This window comes from Pantherophis guttatus, chromosome 2 (genome assembly GCF_059756535.1).
Source record: "Pantherophis guttatus breed Tessera chromosome 2, ASM5975653v1, whole genome shotgun sequence".
In the NCBI taxonomy this organism is placed as follows: domain Eukaryota; kingdom Metazoa; phylum Chordata; class Lepidosauria; order Squamata; family Colubridae; genus Pantherophis; species Pantherophis guttatus.
The window spans coordinates 183962218-183976873 of NC_142064.1; the positions used below are offsets into that span (position 1 = coordinate 183962218).

The window sequence follows — 14656 nt, forward strand, 5'->3', positions numbered from 1 at the left end:
ATAAATATGAGCCAGTTGCCAAGCATCTGAATTTTGATCCACGTGACCGTGGGGGACGCTGCAAAAGTTGCAACTGTGAAAAATGATCATAAGTCATTTTTTTCAGTGCCGTTGGAACTCTGAACAGTCACTGAATGAACTGTTATAAATCAAGGACTGCCTGTATATCAAGATGGTTGTGAACAGTGTCGTGATGGACCTTTTTACCTCGTTTCTTCTCTTTTTGTCTGCCCGTGCTGGTGAATCAGAAAGAACACACACAATTTGACATCCATTTGCAGACATAGTGTTGAACGTTCCCATAAATCTTTTCTCATTCCAACTCACATTGAAAGGGAGGAAAGCTAAAGCTATCCGTCCCTTCTCTTATTAAGATTGGGGGGGGGGGATCTGTTCATTGCAAGGTGCAGTAAGTATGGATGTGCACAATATAGAAATCAGAGAGATTGCCTAAGGGTTTAGAAAAATTGAGCCTTTCCTGTTTCTGCATGAGGAGGCATTGTTTCCACAAGGACTCTAAACATGAAATCTTTCAAGAAATTAAAAACAGCAGATGCGGCATCAGTCTTAGAAAGTCTGTCTGGTGGAGTTTGTATTTCTGAAAACACCAGGTGGCTACGGTTATATTTGTTTGTCTGCAATACTGATTTCTTTTTAATGTAAACATTCATTTATTATTCTGTGGCTATGTTAACTGTGTCTCTCACACACACGATCTTTTTTTTTGTTTTGTTTTAAAGATGCAAATGTTGGACAAATTTCCAATGGAAGGAGGACAGAAGGACCCTAAACAAAGGATAATTCCATTTTTGCCAGGTTTGTAAGGTGAACAGTATAGTTCTCAAATGAAATATTTTTATATATTCTTTCTATCTGTGTCTATCTAACTGTTTGTCTGTCTATCATCTATTTACTTATCCATCCATCCATCCCTTTTCCATCCCCTCTCATTCTTTTTGTCAATCAATCTATTATAGATTAATGTAGCTCTTTATTTCTCTATTTTTTAGTAACAATAACAGAATTGGAAGGGACCTTGGAGGTCACCTAGTCCAACCCACTCCTCATGCAGGGGACCTATACTATTTCTGACAAATGACTGTCCAGTCTCTTCTTAAAAGCCTCCAGCGATGGGGCACCCACAACCTCTGAAGGCAATTTGTTCCACATTGACTACAAGTTTTGACTTCTCCATCAGATTTGGCCAAATAGTCATGTTAAGTATAATGACAGGATTTTATGTCAACACATTTATTTATTTGTTTGTTTGTTTAGATTTATATGCCGCCCTTTTTCCGAGAGGACTCAGGGCGGCTCACAACAATAAAACAGAAAAATGAAACAAAAATTACACATAAAATTAAAAATTTTATTAAATTTAAATAAAAATTTAAATTTAATTTAAAAATTAAATTTTTTTAATTTTTAAAATTAAAAATTACACATAAAAACCTTAAAATTACACATAAAAACCTTAAAATCAATTAAAATCCATTTAAAAAACCCCCATCAGTCCAGGCCGGCCAGGCGAAATAGCCACGTTTTTAGTTTGCGGCAGAAAGAGCGAAGGTCGGGGGCCATCCGGAGCTCCAGGGGGAGCTGATTCCAGAGGGTAGGTGCACCCACAGAGTGCATTTAGTCATTTGAATGGAAATTTGTGATTAGATTGGCTATTTCCAACATGGGGTTTGTGTTGCTATGATCTGCTTCAGGGCTTTTCACTGCTTTGGTCTTGTTTGATCCTAATTATTTATGTTGATTTCAATACGGTTCTGGCCTGAATATCAGATAGAAATGACAGTCAACCTGGGAAATGATATATGCTGATAATGTATCATAGAATTAAGTTAGAAAATACTTAGATATTTGGCCTAGGGTGAAATCGGTATGTGGATGATACATAGCTCTATTTTTCCTATCTGAACAGACAGTTTTACAATGGATGAGAGAAAACAAATTGAAAAAAATCCAGATAAGATTAAACAAAAAGAGCCTTGGTACTACAGTGGTTTAAAGCACCCTGTTATTAACACAGCTGCCTGCAATTTACTGCTGGTTCGAATCTCTCCAAGGCTCAAGGTTGACTCAGCCTTCCATCCTTTCTAAGGTAGGTTAAATGAGGACCCAGTTTGTGGGGGCAATAAGCTGACTTTGTATAAAAATATACAAAAGTATGAAGGCTATTGCTTAACGCACTGTAAGCCGCCCTGAGTCTCCGGAGAAGGGCGGCATATAAATCAAATTAAAAAAAAAAAAAGTATGGATGGTGGTTTTAGATCTGATATTAGTTGGGACTATATCAGGGGTATTCTGATACATTTCCTATATAAGAACAAATAGAATAATCTGTGCATTGCCAGTGCCAGTTAGACAGATCCAATTAAATGTACTCTGGCAATGGGACTACTACTAAAATGCATTGCATGTGATGCTTCCTTTAAAGATGTTTTAGAAATTCCAGATAGAACAAAATGCATCTCCTAAGATCCTTATGAAGCTGGATATTCAGAACAGATTACATCAGTACTGAACTGTTTCTGTTTGGGGTCTATGATACTTCGCCATAGCCAACTTGCTGTGTCGAACTCACTATGGCCAACTCACCATGGGACAACTCACCACGGCCAATTGGCTGTGGGACAACTTGCTGCAAGACAAGTTACACTAATATCAAAGAAATGGTGGAATAGAATAATTAAAGAAAGGATGCAAAAAGAGGGACAGAATGAAATGTGAAAAGAGGGACAGAACGACAAAATTTTAAATAAATTTGTATTTATTTTAAATAATTGTATTGTTAAATTGTCCCATGGTGAGTTGGCCATGGCAAGTTGTCCCATTCCATTCTGTTTGTTGCCTTTTTGATTCTATATTGACTCTATAGTCTTCAGAAGGCCATTTTGGGACTATGTGGTATAGTATTTCAGATTTCCAATTGAACATGATCATGGAAGAAGAGCTCAGTATTATGTGGGAGTTCTTTAAAATTGTAGTATTAAAAGTACAAAAGAAAAAAGATAAGTATAATAGGAGAAACTGTGTGTCTGTAGTGAAACTTAGTGAATATCTGAAAAAAGAAAAAAAAACACATCGTGGAAATTGGGGGGAAAAAAGAGTATAGACAAATATTCTGGAACTGTAGACCTATTGCCAAGACAACGTTCAGAATCAGCTGGGATCAGGAAGAAGATTGATTGATTGATTGATTTTATTATGAGTCATCAAGTCATTTTTGCCTCCTAGCAACCAACGTAGCTTGATTTTTTTCAGAGGAATTGAAGCAAGTTCAGAGAAGGGCAATGGGGATGATCTGGGTTCTGGAAGCTAAAACCTATGTAGAGGGCTGAAGGAAATGGGAACATTTACCATTTAGAAGAGAGTGAGACTGAGGGTATCCTAAATATTTCAAAAAATGTCACACTGAAGAAATAGATCTATTTTCTTTTATTTGAGAGTGTACATCATGGAATAATAGATTTAAATATCAGATGGCAGACACTGATTTATGGTTAGCTAAACCTTCTAATAGTAAGACTAAATGTATCCTTGAAACCAATGTTGACTTATCTCATATTTACAAATCAACTGTAGACAACTCTTTATTTGGGTAGATTAATTTGGATTTCTGCACTGAACAGGGAGATAGACCCCATGGCCTGTATGCCACTTTCTAATCCTATGGTTCTCTTTTAGGATCACAAATATACTTGTTCTGAACTATTGACTCATTTGATTCATATTGATGGAAGTTGTATATTTGGAGGAATCAAGGCTGGGAAGGGTGGCTTTAAGATTCGGATTCTGTCAGGCAACTGAGCATCCCAAATTTCAAATCATTATTCTTCCCCAAATCTCTCCATTGCTGCAGTATAGTATCACAGATTTCCAAATAGACTTATGCTATTTGAATGTGTTTCTCTTTTGGCTGTGTAATTATTCCCATTAAAACATTCCATTATGCAATGATGCTGTTCCTCAGATATAGGCAGAATTGCAGCTTAGTAACCATCATGGTTATTTCCAGGAGTTGCATTCTGATTCCAGCTGTTCCTTGGATTGTGGTAGCAGCAAAGCAAGGCTCACTCTGGCATGAGTGCCTAGAAGAAGAGCATGCTGTGTGGTTTTCCATGCCAGCAGAATGAAATAGGAGAGATATAACAGCTTGCCAGCATCTCCGATTTGAACAAATAGAAATTACAATTTGACTATATTCTGTTTCTGAAGCATTGTAACCTATTTTTGGATAGCTCAGGGAAATTTGTTTCCAAAAAGGTTATAGCAATGGTACATTTTGCTTGCTTTTAGTGCCTTCTTTCCTTTTGGGAAGCTTGGAAATTTTCCTTTTTATGGAATTATTTTACAATAGAAAGCAGAGGTGAAGGTGATGTTCTCCCAATGTGAGTTCCCAACAGAATTTGGGCAATTCCATAAAAATAATCACAAATGAGGAATTCAATATACAAATGTCTGACTCCATAAAATCCCAGCAGTGGAATGGACAGTTCCTTCCTTTAAAAAAATCCAGTTTGAATCATTCTTGAAAGCTGGTATCTACAATTGTCTGAATGCATCCCTAAGGAAGCCATCAAACTGCTTATGTAAGTGTTTCTTCACCTTAGTAACTTTGAGATATATGGATTTCAATTCCTAGAATTCCCCAGATAGCATGCTATCTGGGAACTGAGGTACACACATCTTAAAGTTGCTAAGATTGAGAAACACTTGGCTTATACTCTTAGGAAACTTTGCCTGATGTTCAACCAGAACCTGTTGAATTCCCTCTGCCTTAAATGTTAGACTTGAAGAAATGTTACCAGCTTCTCTGGCTAAGACTTGTTTTGTACCTCTGGGAGATCTTTCATGGCCAAGCAAAGCTTTTATAGGCTGAGATTTATAAATGGTTGGAAATAATCAGATATTCTGTGTTTGGCACTTTTGCAAGAGCAGAATGATGTAGGTCTGCAGTTCCTTGAATTTTCTCCCTTGTTCATCCACTGAAACAAGTTCTTTTATTTCAAACCCCAAATGGCTGGGAAACTCAAGACAGGAACCAGAGTTTTCTGTATCATCTGTCACTTATGACTCTTTCTAAATAAAATGTGAAGGAAGAGGGAATAGCTTTTGAGTTTGGGTGTGTAGATGTGCTTGTACATGTATTTTGGGAGAGATAAAGTGTTGGTTTTACATTGAGAGCCTAGGCTTGTTTGCATTCCAACTTCTTCCAGTTATCACCCTTCTTATATTCTTCCCTTCTGTGCAATTTTTCTTTTAATAATACCATACCAACCCTTGAATTTCAGTACCACTATGGGAATTTGGCTCTTGCTTTATAATTCAAACATGCTGCTTTCTGGGAAGCCCTCCTTGGGTAATATTATACATTGTGGTTCCTGACGTCTGAAAAATGTTTCCAGTTATCCTGTCTACCCAGCTGCCTCCAGCTTTTCTTTCTTTTTTGTTTTTGCAAACCTCTAACACATTTAGATTTGAAACCTTTGATAGGAAACAAAATAGTCGATCAGCAGCTTTGAGTATCTTTTCTTACCTAAGGAAGGTATTTTTAATACCATAAATATTTAAAATTACGTTTTAAAGGATAGGCTGCAATGGTTTTGCTATGATTACTTCACATTATCGTTTGAACCTGAAAGAAATGTAAGGAACCAGATAGAAATTGGGAAACACAAAAACGAACACAAGGTAACTGAGCTTACAAAATTAACTACAGGGAAGAAAATCATGCTTAACTTTAGTTTGTTTTTCTTTAAATAAAAAATATCTCTGTCACTTGATTGCCAATCCATGGTTGATGGTAATCCATAATAATATATGATAAATGAGAAGACATTAAGCATCAATAACCTGTAACAGCTGATTGCATTTTCATTAAGACAGGTTATAATATTCAAGATTATAATTCTATACCTCAGATAATAACACTGAGATTTAAACAGTTGAATTGGGCCTCTGTCTTCTGGACAGATTGCTCTTTTTTAAATACTGGATCGCTTTATAATGTCCTGGAACCAGAGGGCAACTGAGGCTTCAGACAGGATCATGCCTTTATGGCTTCTCTTGACCCATTGGTCCTGATACTCCCCATGGTATACGGAGGAGCTGTGGGTTCTGAAAAGGGCTAAGAGAGGACTAGAGAGCTGCTGGAGGAAAACAAGGATTAGTTTGATAAGACATAACTTAAAGCTGCTATTAAGGCATACCTCATGGCGGTAAGAGTAGTGAAGCACCATTGTTTCTCTACCCTAATTGCATCTATAGGATGTCATCTGGTGGCCCTATTCAAAGAATTCTGGCCGGTGGGATCTAGGAGAAGAGCCATGGCTCCTGCACTTTAGAATATCATGCTTCTTGAGGTGTGATCCACACCCACCCCTTTGGCCTTCTGAAAGAGCTGAAGACCTGGCTTGCCAACTGGCCTGGGGCCCCAATGAGGATACATTATTCTGGAGGTCATCAACAGACTAAGATAAGAGCCCACCTCCCCCTTGTGTGCATTTTGCTCCCTTCCTTCCCATCTTTATAGATTTTAAACTAATTTAATGTTACTATTTATTGTTTTAATGTTTTTAATTTTTTTTAAATCATTGTAAGTCATCTAGAGTCACCCCAGGTGAGATGGGTGGTAATTGGAATAAATAAAATACATACATACATACATACATACATACATACATACATACATACATACATACATAATATGGTCTTAGAATATAATGGAATGGAATGTCAGCAGCAATGCCTACTCGGCCATTTTGTTTAAAGGTTTAATTAATGGAGGAAGAAGATGAAGAATGAGCACTCTAATTCTGAACTCTAATTATCCTCATTGCACACAATATTTTGAGGGCAAACATATGAAAAGATATGAAGTGGGGGTGCTTTTCCATCCATCATGATTCCCATGTAGTTTAGAGCCCTAGATAATCAGTAATCTAAGGTGTTTCCAATCCTAGATGTCCATCTGTTTTGAACTCCCAATTTGGCACTTCAGCCACACAGTGATATAAATATATATAAATATACAAAAGTATGAAGGCTATTGCTTAACGCATTGTAAGCCGCCCTGAGTCTCCGGAGAAGGGCGGCATATAAATCAAATTAAAAAAAAAAAGTTGGCAGATAGAAAATCCTGCATGATTTTCTAAATATGGAAACATATATGCAAAGTTCTCCAAGGGTGGCAGGGCATGGAGAGGAAATGCACAAGGGGGGAAATCTGGACTAACTATATACCTAGATCTAGCCAAATTTCTCAGGAAACAACTTTTATATACAGAGCTGAGTCTTCCAAATATTGTGTTCACTGTAATCTAGACCATGTTTTCACTAGTATTTTCCTAAAAAGGCTGAGATGAGCTGCATAGAGAGACAACTTTGCCCATATTTGAAGAGTTTACTTTTAGCTATAAAATTGCATTGATCTTAGTTAAACCTCTATAAAACAATACCTGAGACAAGAAATGATTTAAAACAGTATGCATGAATAAGTTTAGTCAAATCTATGACCTTTCTTACAAAACCTAAGGTTGACAAGTCCTTACACTCATAGAGTTTATCTATTCCATTATTTAATTATATGCTGCCTCCCCCCACCCCTGAGCCATTGTCCTCTCTTCTCCAGTTCTATCCTCACAATAATAACAGTCTTGTACTTTATCGTTTGAACTGAGAGAGTGTGACTACCTCAAAGTTGCCCAGAACTACCCTGCTTTTGTGTTGATTTGATCATGCTTTAGACTAAGGCAGAATGTGACACTCAATCCTATTTAGTATAGCCTGGTGCATTGGATCTATACATGACAGGCTATAAGTAGTGGGGAATCTGCCTAGCTAAGTGCATAATATGGTAGTCCTCAACTTACAACAGTTTGCTTAACGATCTTCCAAAGTTACAACGGCACTGAAAAAAGTTACGACCATTTTTCACACTTACGACCATTGCAGCATCCCCCATAGTCATGTGATCAAAACTTGAATGCTTGGCAACTAGTTCATATTTATGACTGCTGCAGTGTCCTCGGGTCATGTGACCACCTATTGCGACTGACAAGCAAAGTCAATGGGGAAGCTTGTTTCAATTAATCGTGTTGCTCATTTAGCAACTGCAGCAATTCACGTTAACAACTGTGGCAAGAAGGGGGGGAAAATTCATTTAACAAACATCTCGCTTAACAACATAAATTTTGGGTTCAGTTGTAATCATAAGTCGAGGACTACCAATATCTGTGCGAGAAAAGATTATTAAAATCCATTAATGCTCCACTTTGCTTGAGTTCTGTGGAGTCTTATGCAACATTTCGTGGTTCATGTTGTACCAAATCTGCATTGTAGAGAGACTTCTGCTACAATGGCCCTTTTCCATTTCTCTCTTGTTCTAACCAATTCCATCCAAGAAAGCTGGTAAGTTGGCCACTTGTTTGCTGCAGTGTATTAATTTGAAAGAAAGGTCTTTTATTTTTCACTTTTGTCTTTTACAGTTTTTCCAAATTTCACTTCGATTTATTTACCATGTCGCGACATTATATGATAGTATGTCCTGACACCATATGGGGCCAAAAATATAAATTCCTAATTGAATTTCCACAAAGAGATGGAAGATTCTGTGTTTCCCTAGGCAGCTTTTAGTCTGGTGTTCTGCCCATTGTAAATAACAAGCCTGGTCTATATATTCAGTTTGATGTTAACAGGAGGCAGCGCCACCATTTATGTGTTGAGCATTGTTTGAAACTGTAGCCGTCAGGCATATCTGCCAGTTCCTGGCAACCATCCGTTCCTTCTGGAAAGGAATTGTGTCCATATGTTTAAAAGTGAATCACAGCCAAGAGTGTTTAGGTGAAATTTGAGAAGTGATGAATAGCAAATTACTTTCAAAGGGGTAAAAGTTGGGGGGGAGGAATAGATAATACAATGGTATAAAATCCCTTTATGAACTGACAGACTTCTCTGTGCAAGGGGTGGAACATTTATTCTCTATGCAAGGGAAAGAAAGTCATCCCCCCACACGCAACACACAAAAAAGGGAGCAAGGATTGTGTCAGTGATGCAATGATATTACTCAGATAAACAGGCCCCACTTGTAGATGAGTTTAAAGGCTGTAGTTTTAAAACGTATATTAACTTTTATTTGAAAAGGAGAAAAAAAAATCCAAGAAAAGCTGTGTGGCAGATTGCCACAAATTTTATCTCTATGTTCATGGGAATTTTAGGGTACTTGGACAAGTCCCTGTAATCTATAGGCTGCAGGTTACCCATTATTATTATATTCTCACTGTCTATTCAACGTAATAGCTACTTTATATTTAAACCAGTTAGAGGAGTCTGTAAAGCACTGTGAAGCAGTATATAAATCTTAAGTGCTGTTGCTATTTCTACTGCTTTAATGCAGATCAGCTTTCCACTAGGTCAGTGATGGCTAACCTTTTTGGCACCAAGTGCCAAAAGCGTGCACGTGCACACACCCATAATGCAATGCACGCCTGACACCCCCCCCGTGTGCTTTGCCCTCACGCATGCGTGCAACACCCCTGCGTGCGACCCGCCCCTGCGCATGTGTGCATGATCCCCATGCGTGTGCCCTGCCCCCGCTCATGCACATGCATCTCCTGCATGCACTCCGCCCCCTGCGCATGCACGGCAGAGGCCCAAAAACTGGGGGGGGGAGGCACGTGGCCATGCGCAGCACAACAGAGCTAGGGTGACGGCTCATGTGCCTGCAGAGAGGGCTCTTCGTGCCACCTGTGTCACGCATGGCATAGGTTCGCCATCATGGCACTAGGTGATAGATCAGGGGTGACAAATTGGCAGCACGCAGGCCGGATGTGTCACATGCGGGCCATGCCCACCCCAGGTCCGCGAAGGGAAAAACATTGTGATGACATGTGATGGCAACCTGACGCCACAAGTTTGACACCCGTGTGATAAATGGACTTTTTCTTGCTGAATCACTGTCTATATTGCATAGTGCTGAAAGATTGCAAGAGGAAGGACTTGTCATTCAAAACATAGTTCTATGTGTTGTAAAATGTCCATTCCTTTTTGGGAATGCATTGCTTCATACAGGAAATTGGATTTATGGAGACAATACAATTCAAACTGGCAGTTGAAGTGACCACAGGACTGATATCTGGAATCTGTGCAGCAATTAACCCTTGTCAGATGGCCATTCCCCAGTAACATAAGTATGTTTACTATCTAGGGTGCTAAAAATAGCAATAGCACTAAGACTTATATACCATTTCATAGTTGTTTTACAGCCTTCTCTAAGCAGTTTACAGAGTCAGCACATTGCCCCCAACAATCTGGTTCCTCATTTAATCGATCTCGGAAAGATGGAAGGCTGAATCAATCTTGAGCCAGTCAGGATTGAACTCCTGGCAGTCAACAGAATTAGCCTGCAATACTGCATTTTAACCACTGTGCTACCACGGCTCATAAATGAGTAAGTTAGCATCATTGTTATTTAAAACCATAAAAAAGGAAAAGAAATAACGCTTCCGGAGTTGCAGTAAAACTCATTTTTAATGATAATCCACTAATTGTTCTTCCTGATATAGATCTATGACTGGAAGAGGGGGTTTGAAGAGATGGCTAGAGGGATGGGTTTAACCATTTGTCAAAACCTTTCCATCTCCTTTAGTGATCTTATTATCTGTCAAACTCAGGCAATGGTGGAAAAGTACACTGCCTGGTAGGCAAGACACTTTCTGCTGCTGCATCTAGCAATCTTCATGCTATTTTAGCAACTGGACAGGTCCTACCTGCCTGCTTTCTATAAAGCAAACTGCCTCTGGCTGTCCTGGTCTACTCCTTTCTCCAGCATTCATAGTGCTGCTAGTCCTCTCCTGATGTCATGTCGGGCTAGAACAGGGGCCAGCAACCCGTGGCTCTGGAGCCGCATATGGCTCTTTCATCCCTCTGCTGTGGCTGCCTGTAGCCGGTCGGCTCCACAATTGATAGGGCTTTTGGTTAGGACAAGTAGAGGAAAAAGGAGGCTGTGCTAGGAGGAGACTCTATGGTGGGGGAACCGGACTTCTGGTCAGCTCCAGAATTGAACAGGGGGCTCCTGGTTAGGACCTTTATGGGTCTTTGAGTATTTAAGGTTGCCTACCCCTGGGCTAATAGCATAAACCAAAACGACCATAGAAGAAAAGTGGCAATCTGGGTGGTGGTGGTGGCAGGATGCCAACAGGAGATGATAAATTCCATCCCCTGTGGGCGTTCTTGTCAAAGCTTCACAAATCATACAATACAGTCAGGCTTTACTGTAAATTGCCTATTGTATGTGGGTTTTTTTATTAAAAAAAATAGAGTCAAGAAAAGGTAGAAAACACTACTTCTATATCAAATGAGGAAAAAAAGTAAAAAGCTGGGTGATCTCTGCTCTGAGTTGGAGAGGAAGAAATACTGCAGAAATACTGGAGAGGAGAAGTATTTCTTGAGATATATCTTTAAGAAACAATTAATGAGGTATTCTCAGACTGCAGTTAAGATAGGTCCTGTTAGGGATTGTGTGATGTTTTTACCCATGGAGTTTAGTGCATGCTTGTATGTCCAGGAACTGTGATGGAACCATATTTCATCTTACTGCAATTCCTCTAGATCAGAGGTGTCAAAATTACATCAGGGCGGCGTCACGTGACGTATTGGGACTTTTTCCCCCTAGCTAAACAGGGCGTGGCTAGTGTGTGACACATCTGGCCCATGGGCTGGAAGTTTGACAGCCCTGCTCTAGATAAAATAATTAAGTTTGTTGGAGTATATATACTGTAAATATAATCATTCCATATAACCAATGGTTTACCACCATTTACTTGGAAATTCTTTTAATGTAGAAATGTTAAAGAGTTAATAGCAAGTGTTAAATTTTTTTAATTCCAGTTTTCCATTCTCACAGCCTACCATATCTACTGTCTAACTGCAAGATGTATTAATTCAGTTCTCTGATTCAGTCAACTAAATTTGGCCTCTTCAAAACAATCAGTTTGATGTTTTGCGTTCATGAGAACGCAATTTATAAGTAATGGTGCGTATGAAGAATGCTTCATAAGGTTGCCTATTGTTTTGTTTTGTTTTGTAATTGGAATGAACATCTTTCTGGGTCTTGAAAAGCCTTCCACCTTCCACTCTCCACCTCCTCTCTGTTTAGAAGTAGCTTGTGGAAAAATGTAGCTTTATAAGCAGTTTCTTATTTAAAATAGGTAAAAGAAGGCAAAATATAAATGGTTGAATGGAAGAAGGTTCTATAGTCTAGAATTAATGTTATATAGCAGGGATGGCAAACCTTTTTGGCACCAAGTGCCCAAACTGGAAATGTGTGCAGGTGCACGCGGCAAAGCACTGGAAACCTGAAGACTAGGTGGCTGATGTGCACATGCCTGTTTTTTGGCTGTTTTGGGGGCTGTTTTCAGGCCATTTACGGGCCATTTTTCAGGCTGATTTTTTTTGCCATTTTTCAGGCCATTTTCAGGCTGTTTTCCAGTGCTCCAGGGCCCGTGAAGACCAGCTGGCTGGTGCATATGTGTGCACCGGAAACCAGAAGAGCAGCTGGCGAGGGCTCTGCGTGCCACCTCTGGCACACGTGCCATAGGTTCGCCATTACGGTTATGTAGTCTTCCTTACCCTGGTTTCTTTCTCTCAAGCTTGAAGTGGTTAAGTCATCATAGCCCTGTCATGTTGCAGAAGTCTGCTCCAGATGTTGATCTGGGCATTGCGCTTTGAGTGTGTGTAACAAGGTGTTGTGTAGATACTCATTAGGGTTTTTTTTGTTTTTGTTTTTGTTTTTTAAAAGCTAGGATCTGTGCAGAATTTTAAGAGCTGGAAGATTCTAATCTCTTTCAAATTAGCTTCTTACCATTTCTGCCTACAGAAAGCTATTCTGAGTATGCATAATAAAATAATTAAAGTAAATCACCGGTTCATGTTCATATAAGAGGAAAATAACCTTGGCTATATGTCCCTATTTTTTTAAAAGTAAATTTGCCTAAACCTTAAGGGTAAAATATGCTGTCATTGTATATCTTAAAAAACATTTTGTGGGTTTCTAGAGACCAGGTCTACATTTATGATAATGACAGAGTTCTTCTTCCCAAGAATCAAGAAGAAAACATCTTCTATTGTTGAGCGTCTTTTTGGCTTCCTACCAACTCTGTCCTGTGTCTTCATTTATCAAGTCAAAGTATGAAATATTTTACCCTGCTTTATATATGCATGAACTGGTCAAGAGGTGTATCAGAGATTAATGCTGCAGCCTTTTTACATTTTATTGGAAATTAAAAGTGTTTGTAAACTTAGAAACACCTTAATTGAACATATTTTTTGAAATACAGCAGTGATACATTTGGTACTTGTGTTGTTTGACAGAGGATCAGATAAATTGGTAAAGAAAGCAGCACCAGCATGTCTGTCATCGGCTAAAAATATGACAACTGCCTTCTGCCTTCTGTAAGACCTTAAAGCTTTTTATATGTTGTCTGCTGCCTTAAAATAATGTAAATTGTAAAGAAAGCACCACCTGTGGATTAGAAGAATTACCCCTAACGTTCCTCATTGCAGTGGAGACATGAGCATGCATTACTCTGATTGCTTGTGCAAATGGCAAGCAAGATTAACTGGCCATTTACTTTGATTGCCTGAATGGTTTATGGGTACATCAATAAGAAGATATGGGTTGTAAATTTTAATTTACTTCTGCTGGCTGTGAATCTCAGATAAGCCAACCTAGATGCTTTTGGACTTCTAAATATAAACTAAATTGTTCTAAACCAACTCACTGGAAAACTAACTTGCTATTAAACAATTTATCAAAGAAATACTTAAATCTGTAATGGTGATTTGATAGAATTTGAAATCAGTTCTGCCCAATTATATAAAGCAGGGTTTCCCTCCTTTCCGTGGCAATTACATTTGTTCCATATAGGAAAAGAGGAGAAATATCTTAAAAGTGTCTCCTGGAAGGAATCCTTTAAAATCATTTTTGACAAGATGGTCAGTTAGATCTGAATCAGAGGTGGGTTTTAGCAGGTTCTGACCAGTTCTAGAGAACCGGTAGCGGAAATTTTGAGTAGTTCGGAGAACCGGTAGATACCACCTCTGACTGGCCCCGCCGCCATCTATTCTCTGCCTCCCGAGTCCCAGCTGATTGGGAGGAAATGAAGATTTTACAGTATCCTTCCCCTGCCATGCCCACCAAGCCACGCCCACCAAGTCACACCCACAGAACTGGTAGTAAAAAATTTTAACCCACCACTGATCTGAATGTCTATATTTGTTTTCACAGGAAATAAATCTAGTGCCCTATAGATAATGCTGGCATTTCAAGATGCTCTTTTGGCCTTTAAAGCCGTATATGTTACACGGCCAGGTTATTGGAGGGACTGCCTGTCCTGGTTACATCTACCAATCCCATCAGGTTTGGCAGGGCAGGCAAGTCATGGGTCCTGCCTGCTAAGGAGTGGCACCTAATGAGACCTAGGAGATGAGCTTTTTCTCCCATAGCATTTACATCATCACTCTGGAGGTGTGATTGGCCTCAATCCTAATGATCTTCCAAAAACCTCTTAAAGTGTGTGTGTGTGTGTGTGTTAACAGTCCTGGGGATCTTCTGGTAACAGGGAGCCTGCATATGGGTAGTATTATAGGT

The 14656-nt window shown here is 39.1% G+C and overlaps 1 protein-coding gene across 4 annotated transcripts in view; it reads left to right on the plus strand.

Annotated features, from left to right (window-relative positions):
* The window catches only part of SH3PXD2B (SH3 and PX domains 2B), a 129972-nt gene that overhangs the window by 49084 nt on the left and 66232 nt on the right, over positions 1–14656 (plus strand). For all 4 annotated transcript variants that reach the window (XM_034405576.3, XM_087887409.1, XM_087887408.1 and 1 more), the window contains exon 3: positions 741–816. In XM_034405576.3, the coding sequence (XP_034261467.2) occupies positions 741–816 (76 nt within the window). The remainder of the gene's footprint in view (positions 1–740; positions 817–14656) is intronic.